This window comes from Equus quagga, chromosome 19 (genome assembly GCF_021613505.1).
Source record: "Equus quagga isolate Etosha38 chromosome 19, UCLA_HA_Equagga_1.0, whole genome shotgun sequence".
NCBI lineage: Eukaryota > Metazoa > Chordata > Mammalia > Perissodactyla > Equidae > Equus > Equus quagga.
In genome coordinates, this window is record NC_060285.1 from 38,215,667 (window position 1) to 38,232,309 (window position 16,643).

The window sequence follows — 16,643 nt, forward strand, 5'->3', positions numbered from 1 at the left end:
ATACTGTGTATTTGAGGCAATTACAGCACTCCTTTGCATGCCAGCGTTTTAATTGTTCAAACATTTGTTCTTTCTAAGTTTTGGCAAAATCTTATTTATTCCATATATAGTGCAAAAGTAACATTTACTTTAGACCAATTCAAATAAATAAATAGTAAATATCTGAACAGTGGTATCTAAAATAGTCAGCCTGTGGGTCAGTTTTTCTTTCTTTAATTAGAAATGAGATTGAAAATAATGTACTTATAACATACAGGAAAGGAAAAAGTAGAGCTCACATCTCTTACTCAATTAAATCTTTAAAATATGTGAAATGACACTCCAGAAAAGAAAATAAATATTGACTCAAAACTCTTCAAGTAAATATAAAATAAAATCCCAGGAGGAGGGAAAAAGTCTGAAGAATAAAATCTTGCTAAGTAACAGAGCACGAGAATTATTTCATTTCAGACATTTTAGTTCAGTTTCCATAGTTTTGACTTGGGTGTAGATTAGACTAAAAAATGGACACGTATATACTGTTGCTGAAAACCATGCATTTTAAAAAGAACTTTAGATTTTAAGAGCAATAAAACTTATTATTAAAAAATTTAGAAAAGGGAATATGATCAATATCACAGAAAAGGTATATGCCTCATGTAATCTAATTTTTTTCCTCCCTTAGAAACACAAGGCATCCAAGAAGTAAATAGATATTCCCTCTGAATATAAAATGCTTTTCCTTTACCACTGAAATATTCGAATTACTGAATCTTTAAGAGGAATAACAGAGTTTAAGTGAATTAACGATATCCACAAAGAGACACATTTCAGCCACGCTTTTACCATTACGAAAGCATCAGTTCACTCCAGATATAAGCATGGTTATCTGAAAAATAGCTGGAAAGCTTACCACAGTGAGAAAAATATGGATGTGGAGTATGTGAGTGGAGACAGGCGGATTAGCCAGGCTATTCAGCGATTCGAAACAGTTTCATCAGACATCCTTTTCAGAAGCAGAAGAGAGAGCTTTCTTTGACTTCACTGAGACCACAGGAGAGGGGCTTTTAAAACTCTTAATGCTGCGTTATTAGTCTGAGAAAGATGCCTTGTCACAGAAATTTTTCCCAATTCCATACTCCTGTCATTGGTCACAGGTCATCAGATCACTACAATATAGCTAAGCCAATTCAGATCTCTAAACCTATGAAATTAGCTAAAGTAATCTAACTGCATTATATCTATTTTCAAAATTCTTTTTCGGGCATATTTTTCAATGCTACCAGCTGCCTTTCATCACTACTTTCTTGCTCTGATCTTCACAGCAAAATACTGCAAATAGGTCTATAATAAGAAAAACTCTGATTATGTTCCGTAGATAATGCAGAATCAAGGCAATTACCCGGAAAATGCAGGTCAAAAATAAATTTTGTCTGACACACCTGGAAATTTCAGTAAAAAGAAGATAATCTTTATAAATTATCTGAATAACAAACTCAATAATCCACCTCAGTTAGCACATATAGATATAATTTCTACACCCACCCTGGTTTGTCTCCAGGGGCAAAGCAGTGCTAATAAACATTTTTCAGGTACTGATATGTCTTTGTCTGTTCGGGGTTGGCTTTTCTTTTGGAGTTTAGGATTGTGGCTGATGTTTTAATAAGTAAGGTAAGAAAATATCTGAGCATAAATAAACTTCAATTGAAACTTCACCTTCTGAAACAAGTTCAGAATGTATCTAGGCACATAAGAGATGGTTTGCCATAAAACTGAAGGCCGAGAAGAAAGACAAGAAGAGAGAGGAGATGCTGTCCCTGGGGATCTGACTCCATCCTCCCTGCTCAGGCTGAGGCCTGAGCTGCGTGCTCTCTGAAGAGCCATCCCAGAGAGCAATCATGCAGTTCAGAGGTCACTCGCTCTCATGCCTCAGAACCATAGCTCTGATGCTGCTGTAACCAGTTGCTACTCTTGGTTTTAGCTGTTTAGTTTAAAAATCTCTGTTTTGTTCTTATTAGTTTAAAAATATTATAATGGGAATCTTATGTGTTCTATTAAAGTGTTTCATTTCCATTTATAAAACGATATGTGCTATATCTTGATTTTTTCCTCTTTTTAAGTTAATAACAATGAACTATATTCTTATTTTTCTGTAGTTGCCTAATGGGATGTATGATAGTATTCAGCCTTCCTTCTATAAATTAACTTGTTTCTCTCCTTTTTTTTTACTTTGGTTATTACTAACAATGATGCACTAATCATTCCTACACAAATATCTTTTCATAAAGGTACTTTTATTTCTGCAGGTTAAAGTCCCAATAGTGTGATTGAGTCAAATGATTGAGTCAAAAATAAAATTTTTAAAATTTTATTTTAATGATAACTGTTCCAAAATAATTACTGTTTCAAATTATAAATTATTATGAATTGGAGTCACAACAACAACGTGTGAGACTACACGTTTGGCCATGCTCTCACGACCAGTGTGGATATTCATCGTCTTATTTTCTGCAAGTTTAATTGGCAAAAATATCTATTTAATTTGCACATCCCTGACCTTGAGTGAGAAAGAATGTCTTCTCATATGTTTGTAGGTCATTCGTGGTCCATCTTTTTGAATAACTTATTCACATATTTTCTTTTCTCTATTTTATTTTAGTCTTTTAAATGGAGAACAATATATGTTGGGGTTAGGGAGGCATTGTTCTTTTAGATAGGGCTCCACACAAAGAAAGATAGACACCTTCCCCACAGCCTCTGAATTTAGAGATGATATGTATGCAACCAATATTCAACAGAATTCAGCAAAATTTATTGAGCATCTACTTTACATCAGGAATTATGTTAGACATAAATACGAGTAAGAGACCACCCTTTCTTCAAAATAATGAAAGAAAGCAATAAATTATTATAAAACATTTCATTAATAACAATGTGATCTCCTTAAGGACAATAACTTTTTCCCCCCAGTGGCTAAAAGCCATGAAAAAGAGAAAGAGATGAGCAAAGAAATGTTGTAACCAAGAGTAGAAAAGGAGAATAAAGCACAGTGCCAGACATGCAAGAAATTGTTCACTAGAGAGCTAGTTTGTAAGGTTTGAGGGTCAAATAGGGAGTTGAGGGAGCAGGGGAGAGGAAGAGAGGAGGCCTACCAGACAAAGCAGGTCCAACTCTTACGTACCAAAGTCACACACTGTGTGGAAATGAAAAGAATAAAAATGTCACACAATACTTAATCCCTAAAGTAGATGACTGTCAGTATCATCCAAATCTTCCAAGTGGTACACGTTTTCAAACTGAGAAAAACTTAGGGGAGTCCTCAGTGCAATCATTTTACTGATTTAATTCTAGAAGCTTATTAGAACCTTTTAAAAGCTTTTTATTTTGAATTTGAGAAATTAAAAGAATTTGAATGACTGAAATTATTCTGAATATATATACAATGCAGTTTTTCTCTGTCTACACTCATTGGTCACACCAAGAAAATATCTTGGGATAAGATTAATGGAGTCTTGAAGATGAAGTTATTTCCTAGTTAATTTATAATTTTTTTTCAAAAAAGAGACATATTTTGACAACTAGAGCATAAAGGAAATCCTAGAGCATAAGAGAAGTTTCTTTGCTCTGCTTTACCAATTCCTTTGCTCATCTCATCACATCAAGACCATGCTGAGCAACAATTGTCCCCGTTTCTCAAATGGAAATGGAAAGATTTAAACAAATTCCCCCATTTCCCAAAGTATGAACATGAATCGTTTTCTAGACAAGGCTTGAGACTCTTTGAAACGTCATAATCTTAACTCTAATCTTCATCACTTGATATTTCATTCCATGTGGACAATCTAACCTGATGATACACTCATCCCTGTCCATTCCTATGAATTTATTTTTAAAACTTTAATCTGCTCTTAACTAAACATGGTAGATTAATCCTTTCACTCACTAAATACTACTCCCCAAAATAAGGAATTTCAACATCCATTTACTTGACTCTTTATCAAATCACTCTCTCTCTCATATGAACCAGCAACTTCTGTAACTGTCTTGCTATAATATAGGAAACTGCTCTTCTCTGTTGCACTTTAGAATAATTACTCTGCACAGCTGGGTAGTATCAGCAGGTTAGTAATTACATATTAAACAACCCTAAACTAGCAAGGCATAAATAGTTGCACATTCTATCATCATAAAGCTTTAGAATCTCAGAAAGTCTAAGTCAAAGCAAGGTATTCATTTGTTGTTGCTATTGTTCCTATTGTCATAATTTTGTTGGCTGGCTGATTTGTTTTAATTTGGCTTAATTTTGTTTTGCTTGTTTGCCCTTAGCAGAAAAGACGCATTTGTAAGATTAAAGGGAAAAGCCACTAAAGACAATGAGATTGAAGCTGAGGAAGCATACACTTATAAACCATGGCCTTGGAACAGAGATAGGGAGTAAAGGTCCAGAAGACAGGCGGAGGGATTGTACTTGAGCTGGGGGAACAGGACTTCATCCCCTGAGAATGGACTAAATCCCTCAGGCTAGAATATGGAGTTTGGATTTTATTCCAAGAGTAACGGAAAGTCCTTGGAGCGTTTTCTCCAGGGGTTAATCGTTGGGTGCATGGTTAAAATAAAATTTTAAATTAAATAAAATAAAAATTCAAAATCCCATACAATACTGAGATTCATTCTTTTCTTTGTCTATGTATACATACATATCCTTAGTCAAGCTTCAAGACTCCATGTATCTGGCCTGCCGCCCCAACAGCTTCATCTCCTCCCACTTTTCTCCTGTGCCATTATACTCAAGACACAGGCCATATTGCTGTTGCTCACACCAAGCTTCTTGCTGCTAACCACACTGGATAATATTATTCCAGCTTCTCCATCCAGTTAGTATACCTCTGGACTTTTCAGCTACATGTGTCAATAAGACAATTTAGATTGGGCCCAGTCACTTGAAACTAAAAGAATCTTGGCTAATAACTTATTCCCATTCTTTCAACACTTTCTCATATGTCTTAAAACTGAGTATTTCCACCATTCTCATCACTCCTCCCATAACAAACTCTACTTTATCTCTATATTCTTTAAAACTGTGGGGCCCAGTAATCCAATTGATTTATACACAGAACAGTATAAGTATTCTCTCATAATGGATAAACTCTGTCAACTAATGCAGACCAACATCAAGCCACTGATTTCTTTTGGTAAAAATATCCCATATGAATTGATGCAATAAGTTTAATTTATTATAACTCCATAAGTCTTTATCACAAATGCTCTTATCAAACTAAGACTTCCTTAGTCCTTTATGTGCACTGTTGAGTTTTTAGAACAAAGGCCAATTATGACATTTATTCATACTGACGCAAGAAAAGCATGATTTGGGAGTAAGACAGATCTGGGTATGAATTCTGGCTCTGGCATCTTCTAGATCTATAACATTAAGCAACTCCTTAACCTCAGCAAGACTCAGTTTCCACAACCATAAAATGGTGATAATATTCTTCTCTTTATGGCATTGCTGTAAAAAACAAATAAAGAAATATACATAAGAAACTGAACTCATTTGTCCCAAAATGCTAACTACTATGCTGTCCCTCCTCTTGAGCCCCTTTCTTCAGCTCTCCAAGGCATTTTGTTCCCCAAGTCTGTAATGCAAGGAAATCACAATTTCTCCCAGCTTTGTACATTTCACAAACATGATGAAAAGATCCCCTAAACTGGAGGTATAAAAACTCAAGATACACACAGGCAAAATAAATGACTAAATAGATTGGATTTAAAACAGAGTGCAGTGGGAACTGAGGTAAACTGCAGAGCTAACACTCCATCTTAAAGACAGCCTCTGTTCAACTCCAGCTGATTTTTATCATGGGGAATACGGCAAAAGTATTCTGATTTTTGTAAGAAACAAAAGAAACTAAAGTTTTACTAGATATCTACTCATTTACAAATGCTGAAAAAATTTTGTTCAGAATTTATTAACAGTTTGCAGGTCTAGAAAAGCATAACTGGTCCACAGATAGCCTGTTTGTAAGTTGTCACCCAAGCTTCACCCAAGTCTCATTCATAAAAATGACTAGCAAGAAAGAGCTGAGACAGAGCTTTTAACATCCCACTGGAAATCTCAAGTTAAATTATAAAGAGCACCCTTGTACTCAACCACTCTCTCTATCTGTGTTTGTCTCTCCCATCATCCCACCCTGGCCCTAATATTTCATTTCTACAATGCTGCTTATCAACCTCTCAACACAGTTCATTCATGCTGCCTCCAAGCTTGCAAATACTGTTTCCACTGAGATGTTCTCCTGACTTTCAATTTATTTTTACCACCTTCATTCCAAAGTTGGAGGTAAATTCAGGAAATCTGAAATGACCCCTGTCCCATTCTGATTATTGATCTATATTATATGCTTAAGTCATTAGGTAGTTTTTTAATAGAGTGAAAACGTTTTAGAAAACAGGAGCAGGCATAATTTTTAGCACATGGAAAGCCATTTGCAAAAGTAAGCTTTTCTGTTACAGGGGAAATTACTTGACCAGTGACATTTAATAAAAAGCTGCATTAGAATTGTTTTGACTTCCTAGTATATTGCTCAGCAAGCATTTTTAAATTATTTCGTATGGGCATATTTTATTTCTAATTAGTCTACAATCATTTTAAAATTCTCTATATTTTTTATCTCCCTGTAGAGTTTAACAAACATCTATCAGATTGACTGACTCAGAATTATTTCTCATAATTAATACTAAGAACACTGAGAAACCTTAAAGCCAAGATTTGTATATAGGCTAGAACTTTCAGCATTGCTTTCATTCCATATTCTTTTAGCTACACCTTACAGGGCGCTCACTTAAAAGTTTTATAAACAAGGAAGAAAACTGCCATTAAATTTTACAGACAATATAGACGCAATATTGCTAAACAAATCCAAGTTGAATTCAACTAAAAAGTAAATAAATAAGCATTATGTCAGTTTACTAGAGCATCACGCCTCAATCCAAAGCGTATTAAAAGAAAAAGCTTACAGCGCTCTAATTCATTTATTCAATGATGGTTGCCCTAGGAATGCAAGGATTGTTTATCATTTGAAAACAATAAGCATAATTTATCAACATAAAGAAGGAAAAATTGCTATTTTACCAACTTAGATGATAAAATATATCTCACAAAGCAAACTTTAGAAGGAAACATCATTTTAAAACATAATGGGTTAAAAGCAGATTTCTGAGAACACCACCCACAAATCAAATGTGACTCACACAGTAGTTGCTATGAAATGATTGCACATTACCCCTCATGAGCTGTTTTGTAAAGAAATATTCATGACAAGGAGAGAAGTTACCCAGTATAACAAATATAACAGACAGCCTGCAATTTGCAGACATACTAAAAATAGCAAACACACAAAGATGTTTTTTAAAAGAATTTGACAATTATTGGAAGAACAAAAACAATAGAAACTGAGAATTATGAGAGAAACACGGACCCCTGAAGCAGGAGCTCTGCTAATACTGTTAGCCACCACTTATACAGTGTTTTAAGAGATCCGCACAGATAATTGAGCGGCAGAGCCAGCATTGAAACCCACGTCTCCAAAAGTGCTCCAATCCCAGTTTAACAAAGAATGCAATATTAAAACCTTTTATAAAGAATTCTTTGCATATCCTTTGAAATCCAATTCCTGGGTCTCCTAGGTTTCTAAAGTTAATATATTAAGAATCTCTTTCCCTGACTTCAATAAATTGTTAAATATCTTCAAAGTTTTAATTAAAAAACCTTTATTTTTCACGTCTTCATTCCTACAGCTTTTCCAGGCTTGGCCACCCATAAGTTACACACACACTCAGGTACTCAGAAGGTTAATGCACAGTTCTGTAACTGATCAAGTCAGGGCAAAGTGGCCACCTTCCCCACGACTGGACTCCAAGTTCATCTTCCACAAGGACGGCTTACTCGAAACAGCTGTGGGGCAGCTGCAGTTGAACCTTGCCTCCAGATTCCGAAACCAGTGAAGTCAGCGTGATTCTAGCGGCTACTTTCACTTCAGAGTGTCTTGTTCATTGAAGTAGAACTTTTTGAATGGGGAGGCCCAGGTACTGCCTACTCAGTTATTAAAAAAATAGCATTTTCTGTAGTGCTCTAAATTGCAGGCAGGCTGTCAACAGTAAATCCTCTTCCTGACAGGTTATACAGCAGTCCTGCCCTAAGGATTTCTTCCCCTGCATGAATGATTGCTGGTTGATTCTTTGCTTTTTTGGCTACTTGATGGTCTTCATGAATTTGCTGCGATTCAGCGGTGTTCAAGTATTTCTCTTAGAGTTGGCCTTTGGCTGGGATTATGCTTCAACAGTCTTGAAATGGGGTCCTGGCTCCTTCTGATACAAAGTCAAGGAACATGAATTTAACCTGCAATATTCTTTTGTAGGTTTCATGGTATGTGCTTGCCTCAAAAGGAGGCTTCGCAACTACAAAAGCATTCTAAGGCTCCAGAGATCCACCTTCTCATCCTGCATTCGACCTTCGATCATCTAAGGGGGCAAGTAGTCCAGGGTGCCGAAGAAAGTGGTTCTCCTGCAGGATGAGGGCATGCGCCAACTGCCCCAAATCTGCAATCTTAAGTTTTCCAACTGATCCAAAAAGGAGGTTTTGTGGCTTAATGTCTCTCTGAATAACTCTCTTTGAATGACAGTCAGAAAGGCTTGCTCTTTCGTATCAGGAAAGAGAGTAAAATGAGAAGCCTCTTAGAAAATCTGGCTTCCATATGTCACCATGCCCAGCAAGATCTAAGAGCTCCTCTGGAGGATCATCCAGAGCTAGGGAAGGGTGTGGAAGTCACCTTCCCAATCCTGCACACTGCAGATTGGTGCGGAGAAAACAACCAAGAGCATTTAGCTACATGGGTGTTGAGACAGACATGCTAAGAGGGCTAGGGCACTAGAATAAGCCTGAGGTTAGATAAAGAATAAAACAGAAAATAAGAACCTTGAAACTGGAAGCTATGACTGTAGTTGGGCACCAGAATGATTCCCAAAAAGCCTGGTAAGATGAGCCACAAGATCACAGACTTGAGATTTCTTCACCCTACGTTCAGTAGGCTTCCCCTGTACTAGGAATCCATCTTAGGAAGTGAGATGGAAAAGGATGCTCCATGAAAGAGAAGAGAAAAAGCTCTACTGAGAGAGGAACGGGATTGTTCTCACGAAGTGGAGCTGGAAAACCCAGGCAGAAAAATCTTGATTCTCACTTTCGTTAACGTTTTTCACACTCAGTAAAATGATGTCAAAAACCTCAAAGATATGGGGCCAGCCTGGTGACACAGTGGTTAAGTTTACATATTCCGCATGTCGGTGGCCTGGGGTTCACCGGTTTGGATCCCAGGTGTGGACTTTGGCACTGTTTGTCAAGCCATGCTGTAGCAGGCATCCCACATACAAAGTAGGGGAAGATGGGCACGGATGTTAGCTCAGGGCCAATCTTCCTCAAAAACAACCTCGAAGCCATCACCATTGATTTAAAAATCTAGAAGTCATCATTGATTCATCTCTTTTTTTAATTCCCATAGCCAATCCATCACCAAGTCCTGGCCACTCTTAAATATACCAAAAAGCTACCCATTTCTCTCATCCATTGACAGGATCATCTGTTGCTCAGATTACTAAAATAGCCTCCTATCTAGTATTCCTGATAACACTTTTACACCCTACAATGCATTATCCATAAAGTATCCAAAGTTCATGAAATTCCCCAATAGCTCCCATTATAGTTAAAATGAAAACGAAATCCTTACTGTGGCTTAGCTCCTGACCTTTGTCTGCCTCCCATCCCCTAGTGCTACTCTCCTCCATCTCTCTAACCCTCAGCAACAATGACTTCCTTTCTTGTCTTCCAAATGACAACTTGTGTTTCTCCGCAGAGCCTAGGCAGTGAATGTTCCTCCTCCTGAAAAGTTCCAGCCTGAAGATCTCTACACGACAAGAAGCTCCTTCAGCTTCTTGACACATGATCCGTGTCATTCAGATCACAATTCATGCCACTGCTTTACAGAGGACTTCCCCAAGCATTCCATCAAAAGTAGCCCTATCTCCTTTTTCTCTCATGTAATTGTTTATTGGTATATAATCCAGTCATCCCTTTAGAATGTAAACTCCTTGAGGACAGGGACTTATGTGTGTCTCATTCACATGCATTGTTGAATGAATGAATGAAAAAATGAATGAATAGGGTAATCAAGAGGAATGATTGCCTTCTTTCCACTGCTTCTTTTCCCACTATCAACTCTCAAGTCACTCCCAATTTCACCATGACTAGGCAAAATGACTAGGAATCAGGCAATGAAAACCAAAGGAAGTATAGTCCTAAAGAACAGTATACAATGGGTTTGAAGAGAGATTGAGGAAAGAAAAATCTTAATTTGGGAAAGAGAAGAGTAGATTTCTTTAAAACATCATAGCTTCTCAATGCTGGACCTTCCAAGTAAGACTATAAAAGTAAGAAATGTCTACATTTTATAAAATGTCATGTAAATTGTAGTTTCTGAGTTGAAATAGTTAAAATCCACTAGGAAATATGTTACATAACTGATGAATCTTTTTAAGAGGACTTACATTATATCAAAGTGAGGATTTTTAGCTATTGAGTTTTCATGAGGCAGTATAGCCATGTTGTTAATTGATGTGAGATGTATTATAAGATTTCACCTTTTTCACAATTGATGCATAAATAATCATTAATCAGGGTAAAGGTGATCAGAAAAAAAATAAATACACTGCTTACATTTCAATGGAAAATTGACCTTAAATAACAGATATCTAAAGAAATATCTTTTAATTAAATTTCAGTTAAAATTATTCTGTTCAGGGAAACTTAAAAAGACAGTGACAGGGAATATTTGTGTAAAATTCTAGAAGAGTTTAAAATTATATGCTTGTATTCACGTAAATTGATCAACGACTTTTAAGAGCATAAATTTAGTACAATTATGAATAGCACATAATTTTTTGTTTTAATTACAAAAGTGGTATTATTTGACTATGCTTGGACCGCTACATAATATGGGAAAAACTTGTTTCTTAATAAAAGCATATTAACTAGCCTATTAATAATCAAGTTCTTAATGTGGCATCACATTCTGAAATTTTTTTTTAAAACTACATTCCTCTTATGTTACAGATTAATACTTGTTCTCAGAACTATTTCCAAAAAAGAAAAAAAAAATTCTTACCAGACATAAACTGTGTAATAGAGGATAATTCCATTTGGCTCCAGGGGTGGTTGCCATGACAACTTCACCATGACACCAGACAACTGTTTTACAGAGAAGTCTTGAGGGGGTGAATCAGGAGCTAAAACGTTGGAGTATAGGATAATGCATTTTATTAAACATATGTAAGAAAAGGTTGAAATGGAAATGTACGAAATTTTTATTATAAACTTTCTGGTAAATGAATCAGGTAGAGTGCCTTTCTCCATGGGCATGGGAGACTGATTGTTTACTTTCAAAATGAGATGATAAAAGAAGATTTTGCATGGTGGTGTTAGAACATCTGTTTCTGTGATTCAATGGAAAAAAATATTTCATGAGAAAAAAGAACAAGGGGTATGTCACAGTGATTCACCTACTGTTCAAGGACATCTTGGTCATTAGCATCAAGCACATTATCATCCTCTAATAAAAATAAAACTATTTGAGTGAAGAAATGTAATATACAGTAAAAGAGCTCCCCAAACAATAAAAAGAGCTGGAAAAAATTCACATATCCAAGAAATGGGAAAGTGATAACGGTAACATTGAGAGAGCAGTTAAAATGACTGCCCTCACATATGAAAACTACATTCTTAATTTCAGTTATGTCATTAAACTGTAAAATAGTATCAAAATCTGTTCACTGAGCCTTCAAATTAAAGGGTTTACAGAGTAAACAGCAATGTTCACAGAAGCAAGAATAGAGACAGTTTAGGGTCCACTTCTAATTCTGCTATAATACTGTAAGAATTCAAATACTTTAGCCATTCTGCATTGAATAAGCACTAAAAATATTACTGCAAACTAGTTAGCCAAGTTTACATTTCCATTTAGATAAAACATTTAGAATGACTTTTCTTAGCTGCTATATAGCAGCATAGTAATATCTTAGAATATTAATACACAACCTTTTCCATGTAAAAGGTATAAATTACTAAACTGTCATCATTGTTATAGTTATAAATGGAAAGTGAACTCACACATAGCTAATAGAAATTTCAAGAATTTGTTCAGATCTTCAAATAATGTTAATTTATAGTTTAGTACATTTGCAGATCACTTTTTCAAATAATTTGGAGAAGATGCTACTTGAATTATTTTAATTTCCTTTTGATTTTCTGCATAATCTCAGCTATAGTTGTGTGTGTACACATGCATGTGTGTTTGTGTGTTTACTTTTTTGATAACAATTTTCCAAAAAAAGTTCATTGAGCAGAGAAAAGTTTTATGAGACGAGTTCTAAGGAATAATGGTGACAGCTGTATTTATATTTTCATTTAGGATTCTCACTGGCACTACAATAAAAATGTTATCAAATATTGATTATTACAAGAATCTATATATCATTTGGAGATGTCAGTTTCCCAAAATATGAATCACCTCCAACTGAGAACTCTCTTTCATTTGTCAAAACAAAAGCCTATGATATTTTTCCTAACATCTTTGCAAAACTTAACTTTTGTTATTGAGAAAAAGGATTTCAATCAAACATAGCACTAATTTAGAACACAATGTGTTGTAACTGAGCATTTCTATTCCATAATATGATTTAAGATGTTTATGTGGAATATCAGACAACACTTGGTGTTTTATATTTAATCTTCAGTATATTCTTGGTTAATTTTTATGTAAAACTTTTTACTGCTAAAGAAATGTAATTAGATGGCTATCTAAGCAAAACACTTCATATCTATTACAGCAGACTAAGTTTTAATAATTTTGGCACTTGTATTCTGAAATAAAATCCAAAAAAAGTGAAATTAGAACAAATAGAATAAATAAATGCAATATCTTTTGCAATCTACCAAGTTCACCATGACAGAGCCTCTGCGCATAGATGAGCAAGGTCTTCACAAGGCTCTGACTCCCTCTGCACAGCAAGGTCTTTCCTGTCTTTCATCCTCCCTCTTTACGCATCTTCCTCCAGCTCACAGCTTAGACGTAACTTTCTCAGCTACGCTTTCTCTGACACCTCAGAGTAGTTAAAATCCCTCTTTTGTCTTGGGAATAATTTTTGGTAGCACTTATATAATATAAAAATTATAAAAATTATTTGTCTACACACGTCAAATTTAGATCTCTTCTACTAAACTGCAAGTTCCTTGAAAGCAAGGAGCTCCTAACACCCAGGAAAACAAACTTCTCAGGCCTTTAGCCATTCTTGATTTGCTGTAATTTTTCAACAAAGGGATCTTGTTCTTCACACTGTTCCTCAGTAATTATACCAATGAGTTGGCCAAGGACTTAGACGGAAATTTACGAAGACTGTGTTTTTAACAGCCCAGGTAATTCGGACACATAGTATAATTTCAAACTATTGACTTGAGTGGTAAAAAGCTCTGTCTGCTCAAAATATATATTCATTACTGGTCTAACTTCCTTCATATAAGACCTCAAATTCTCCGGACTATTTTATTAGATCAGAAACAAAGAAGTAAGCTTTATGTCCAGAAGGGCATTGCTAAAATGATTTAATATATCTTTCTTGGGCATTATCTTAGATAGAAAGGAGAACTAACCTTCTCCTCTTAACCTTTAACCATTGTCCCATTGGGAAAGATTTACTTACTAGGTTAATTTTCACTTTGAGAACAAGAAGAATCCAACTATGAAAAAGTGAAATTTTGGACAGGTAGTTTTGAGGGAGAAACAAGCATAGTAAGTAGAGGCAATGACTAAGGAAGACCAACCCATGAGAAGACTTAGAAAATGAGGCAACCCAGAGCACCCTACCAGGAGGCTTTGATGAAGTAATTTGGTGGAGAGGAAAACAGAGACAGACCTGAGATGGGAAGAGAGGGTACCAAAGACTTTATTATTTTGAATAATTTAAGAGCAAAGCAGAGAAAAGCTTTCCTTCTTCTAGAATTGTATAATGGACATTTTGTCCTGGCAAAAGACTAGAATCTGACATCCATACACTGCAATCTAGCTTGAAGATGGTGAAACTTGAAAGGGGGAAGAAAAGATAACCTACAAACACTTGTGATACACCCAGGCTCACTCCTCATGTCAATATCACTTCTTTTTACAAAAAAAAAAAAAACTGTCTTAAAAGTACTGGGTATACATACATCGTGATCAAGTGGGATTCGTACCAGGGACACAGGGATGGTTCAACATCCGCAAATCAATCAACGTGACACACCCCATCAACAAATTGAGGAATAAAAACCACATGATCATCTCAATAGATGCAGAGAAAGCATCTGACAAGATCCAACAGCCATTTATGATAAAAACTCTTAACAAAATGGGGATAGAAGGAAATTACCTCCATATAATAAAGGCCGTGTATGACAAACCCACAGCCAACATCATACCCAATGGGCAAAAACTGAACACCATCCCCCTGAGAACAGGAACGAGACAGGGATGCCCACTATTCAACATAGTACTGGAGGTTTTGGCCAGAGTGATTAGGCAAGTGAAAGGAATAAAAAGGAATCCAAATAGGGAAACAAGAAGTGAAACTCTCGCTGTTTGCAGACGACATGATCTTATATATAGAAACCCCCAAAGAATCCATTGGAAAACTATTAGAAATAATCAAAAACTACAGCAAAGTTGCAGGGTATAAAATCAACTTATATAAATCAGTGGCATTTCTATACTCTAATAACGAACTAACAGAAAAAGAATTCAAGAACACAATACCATTCACAATCACAACAAAAAGAATAAAATACCTTGGGGTGAATTTAACTAAGGAAGTGAAAGACCTATACAATGAAAACTACAAGACTTTCCTGAAAGAAATTGATGACAACATAAAGAGATGGAAAGACATTCCATGCACATGGATTGGAAGGATAAACATAGTTAAAATGTCCATACTACCTAAAGCAATCTACAGATTCAACGCTATCCCAATCAGACTCCCAAAGACATTCCTTACAGAAATAGAATAAAGAATCCTACAACTCATATGGGGCAACAAAAGACCCCGAATTGCTAAAGCAATCCTGAGAAAAAAGAACAAAACTGGAGGCGTCACAATCCCTGACTTCAAAACATACTACAAAGCTACAGTAATCAAAACGGCATGGTACTGGTACAAAAACAGGTGCACAGATCAATGGAACAGAATTGAACGCCCAGAAATAAAACTGCACATCTATGGACAGTTAATCTTCGACAAAGGAGCTGAGGGCATACAATAGAGAAAATAAAGTCTCTTCAACAAATGGTGGGGGGAAAACTAGAAAGCTACATGTAAAAGAATGAAAATTGACCATTCTTTTTCACCATTCACAAAAATAAACTCAAAATGGATCAAAGACCTAAAGGTAAGACCTGAAACCATAAGGATTCTAGAAGAAAATATAGGCAGTACACTCTTTGACATCAGTACTAAAAGGATATTTTTGGACACCACATCATCTCAGACAAGGGAAACAATAGAAAGAATAAACAAATGGGACTTCATCAGACTAAAGAGCTTCTTCAAGGCAAGGGAAAACAGGACTGAAACAAAAAAACAACCCACCAATTGGGAAAAAATATTTGCAAGTCATACATCTGACAAAGGGTTAATCTCCATAATATGCAAAGAACTCACACAACTCAACAACAAAAAATCAAACAACCCGATCAAAAAATGGGCAGGGGACATAAACAGATATTTCTCCAAAGAAGATATATGGATGGCCAATAAGCACATGAATAGATGCTCATCATCACTGATCATCAGGTAAATGGAAATCAAAACTACACTGAAACACCACCTTCCACCCATTAGAATGACAAAAATAACCAAAACAAATAGTAACAAATGTTGGAGAGGTTGTGGAGAAAAAGGAACCCTCATACACTGCTGGTGGGAATGCAAACTGGTGCAGCCACTATGGAAAACAGTATGGAGATTTCTCAAAAAATTAAAAATAGAAATACCATATGACCCAGCCATCCCACTACTGGGTATCTATCCAAAGAACTTGAAATCAGCAATTCCAAAATTCCCATGCACCCCTATGTTCATTGCAGCATTATCTACAACAGGAAAGATGTGGAAGCAACATAAGTGCCCATCAACTGATGATTGGATAAAGAACATATGGTATATATATACCACGGAATATTACTCAGCCATAAAAAAGGATAAAATCATCCCATTCACAACAACATGGATGGACCTTGAGGGTATTATGTTAAGTGAAATAAGCCAGATAGAGAAAGACAATCTCTGTATGACTCCACTCAAATGTGGAACTTAAACATGTAGACAAAGAGAACAGATTAGTGGTTACCAGGGGAAAGGGGGGCTGGGGGTCTGCACAAAGGATGAAGTGGTGCACATACAACACTACTGACAAACAATAACGTACAACTGGATTTTCACAAGGTTGTAAACTATCATAATCTCAATAAAAAGTTAAAAAATATAGTATGCATAAAACATAAAATACAAATCCAAATCCCAAATATATT

General features: G+C 35.8%; 1 protein-coding gene across 1 annotated transcript in view; it reads right to left on the reverse strand.

The window, feature by feature from the left end:
- Window positions 1-16,643, reverse strand: part of PTPRQ (protein tyrosine phosphatase receptor type Q) — a 196,858-nt gene that overhangs the window by 128,305 nt on the left and 51,910 nt on the right. Inside the window, exon 18 of the mRNA XM_046646540.1 lies at window positions 11,193-11,313. Within this exon, the coding sequence (XP_046502496.1) occupies window positions 11,193-11,313 (121 nt within the window). The remainder of the gene's footprint in view (window positions 1-11,192; window positions 11,314-16,643) is intronic.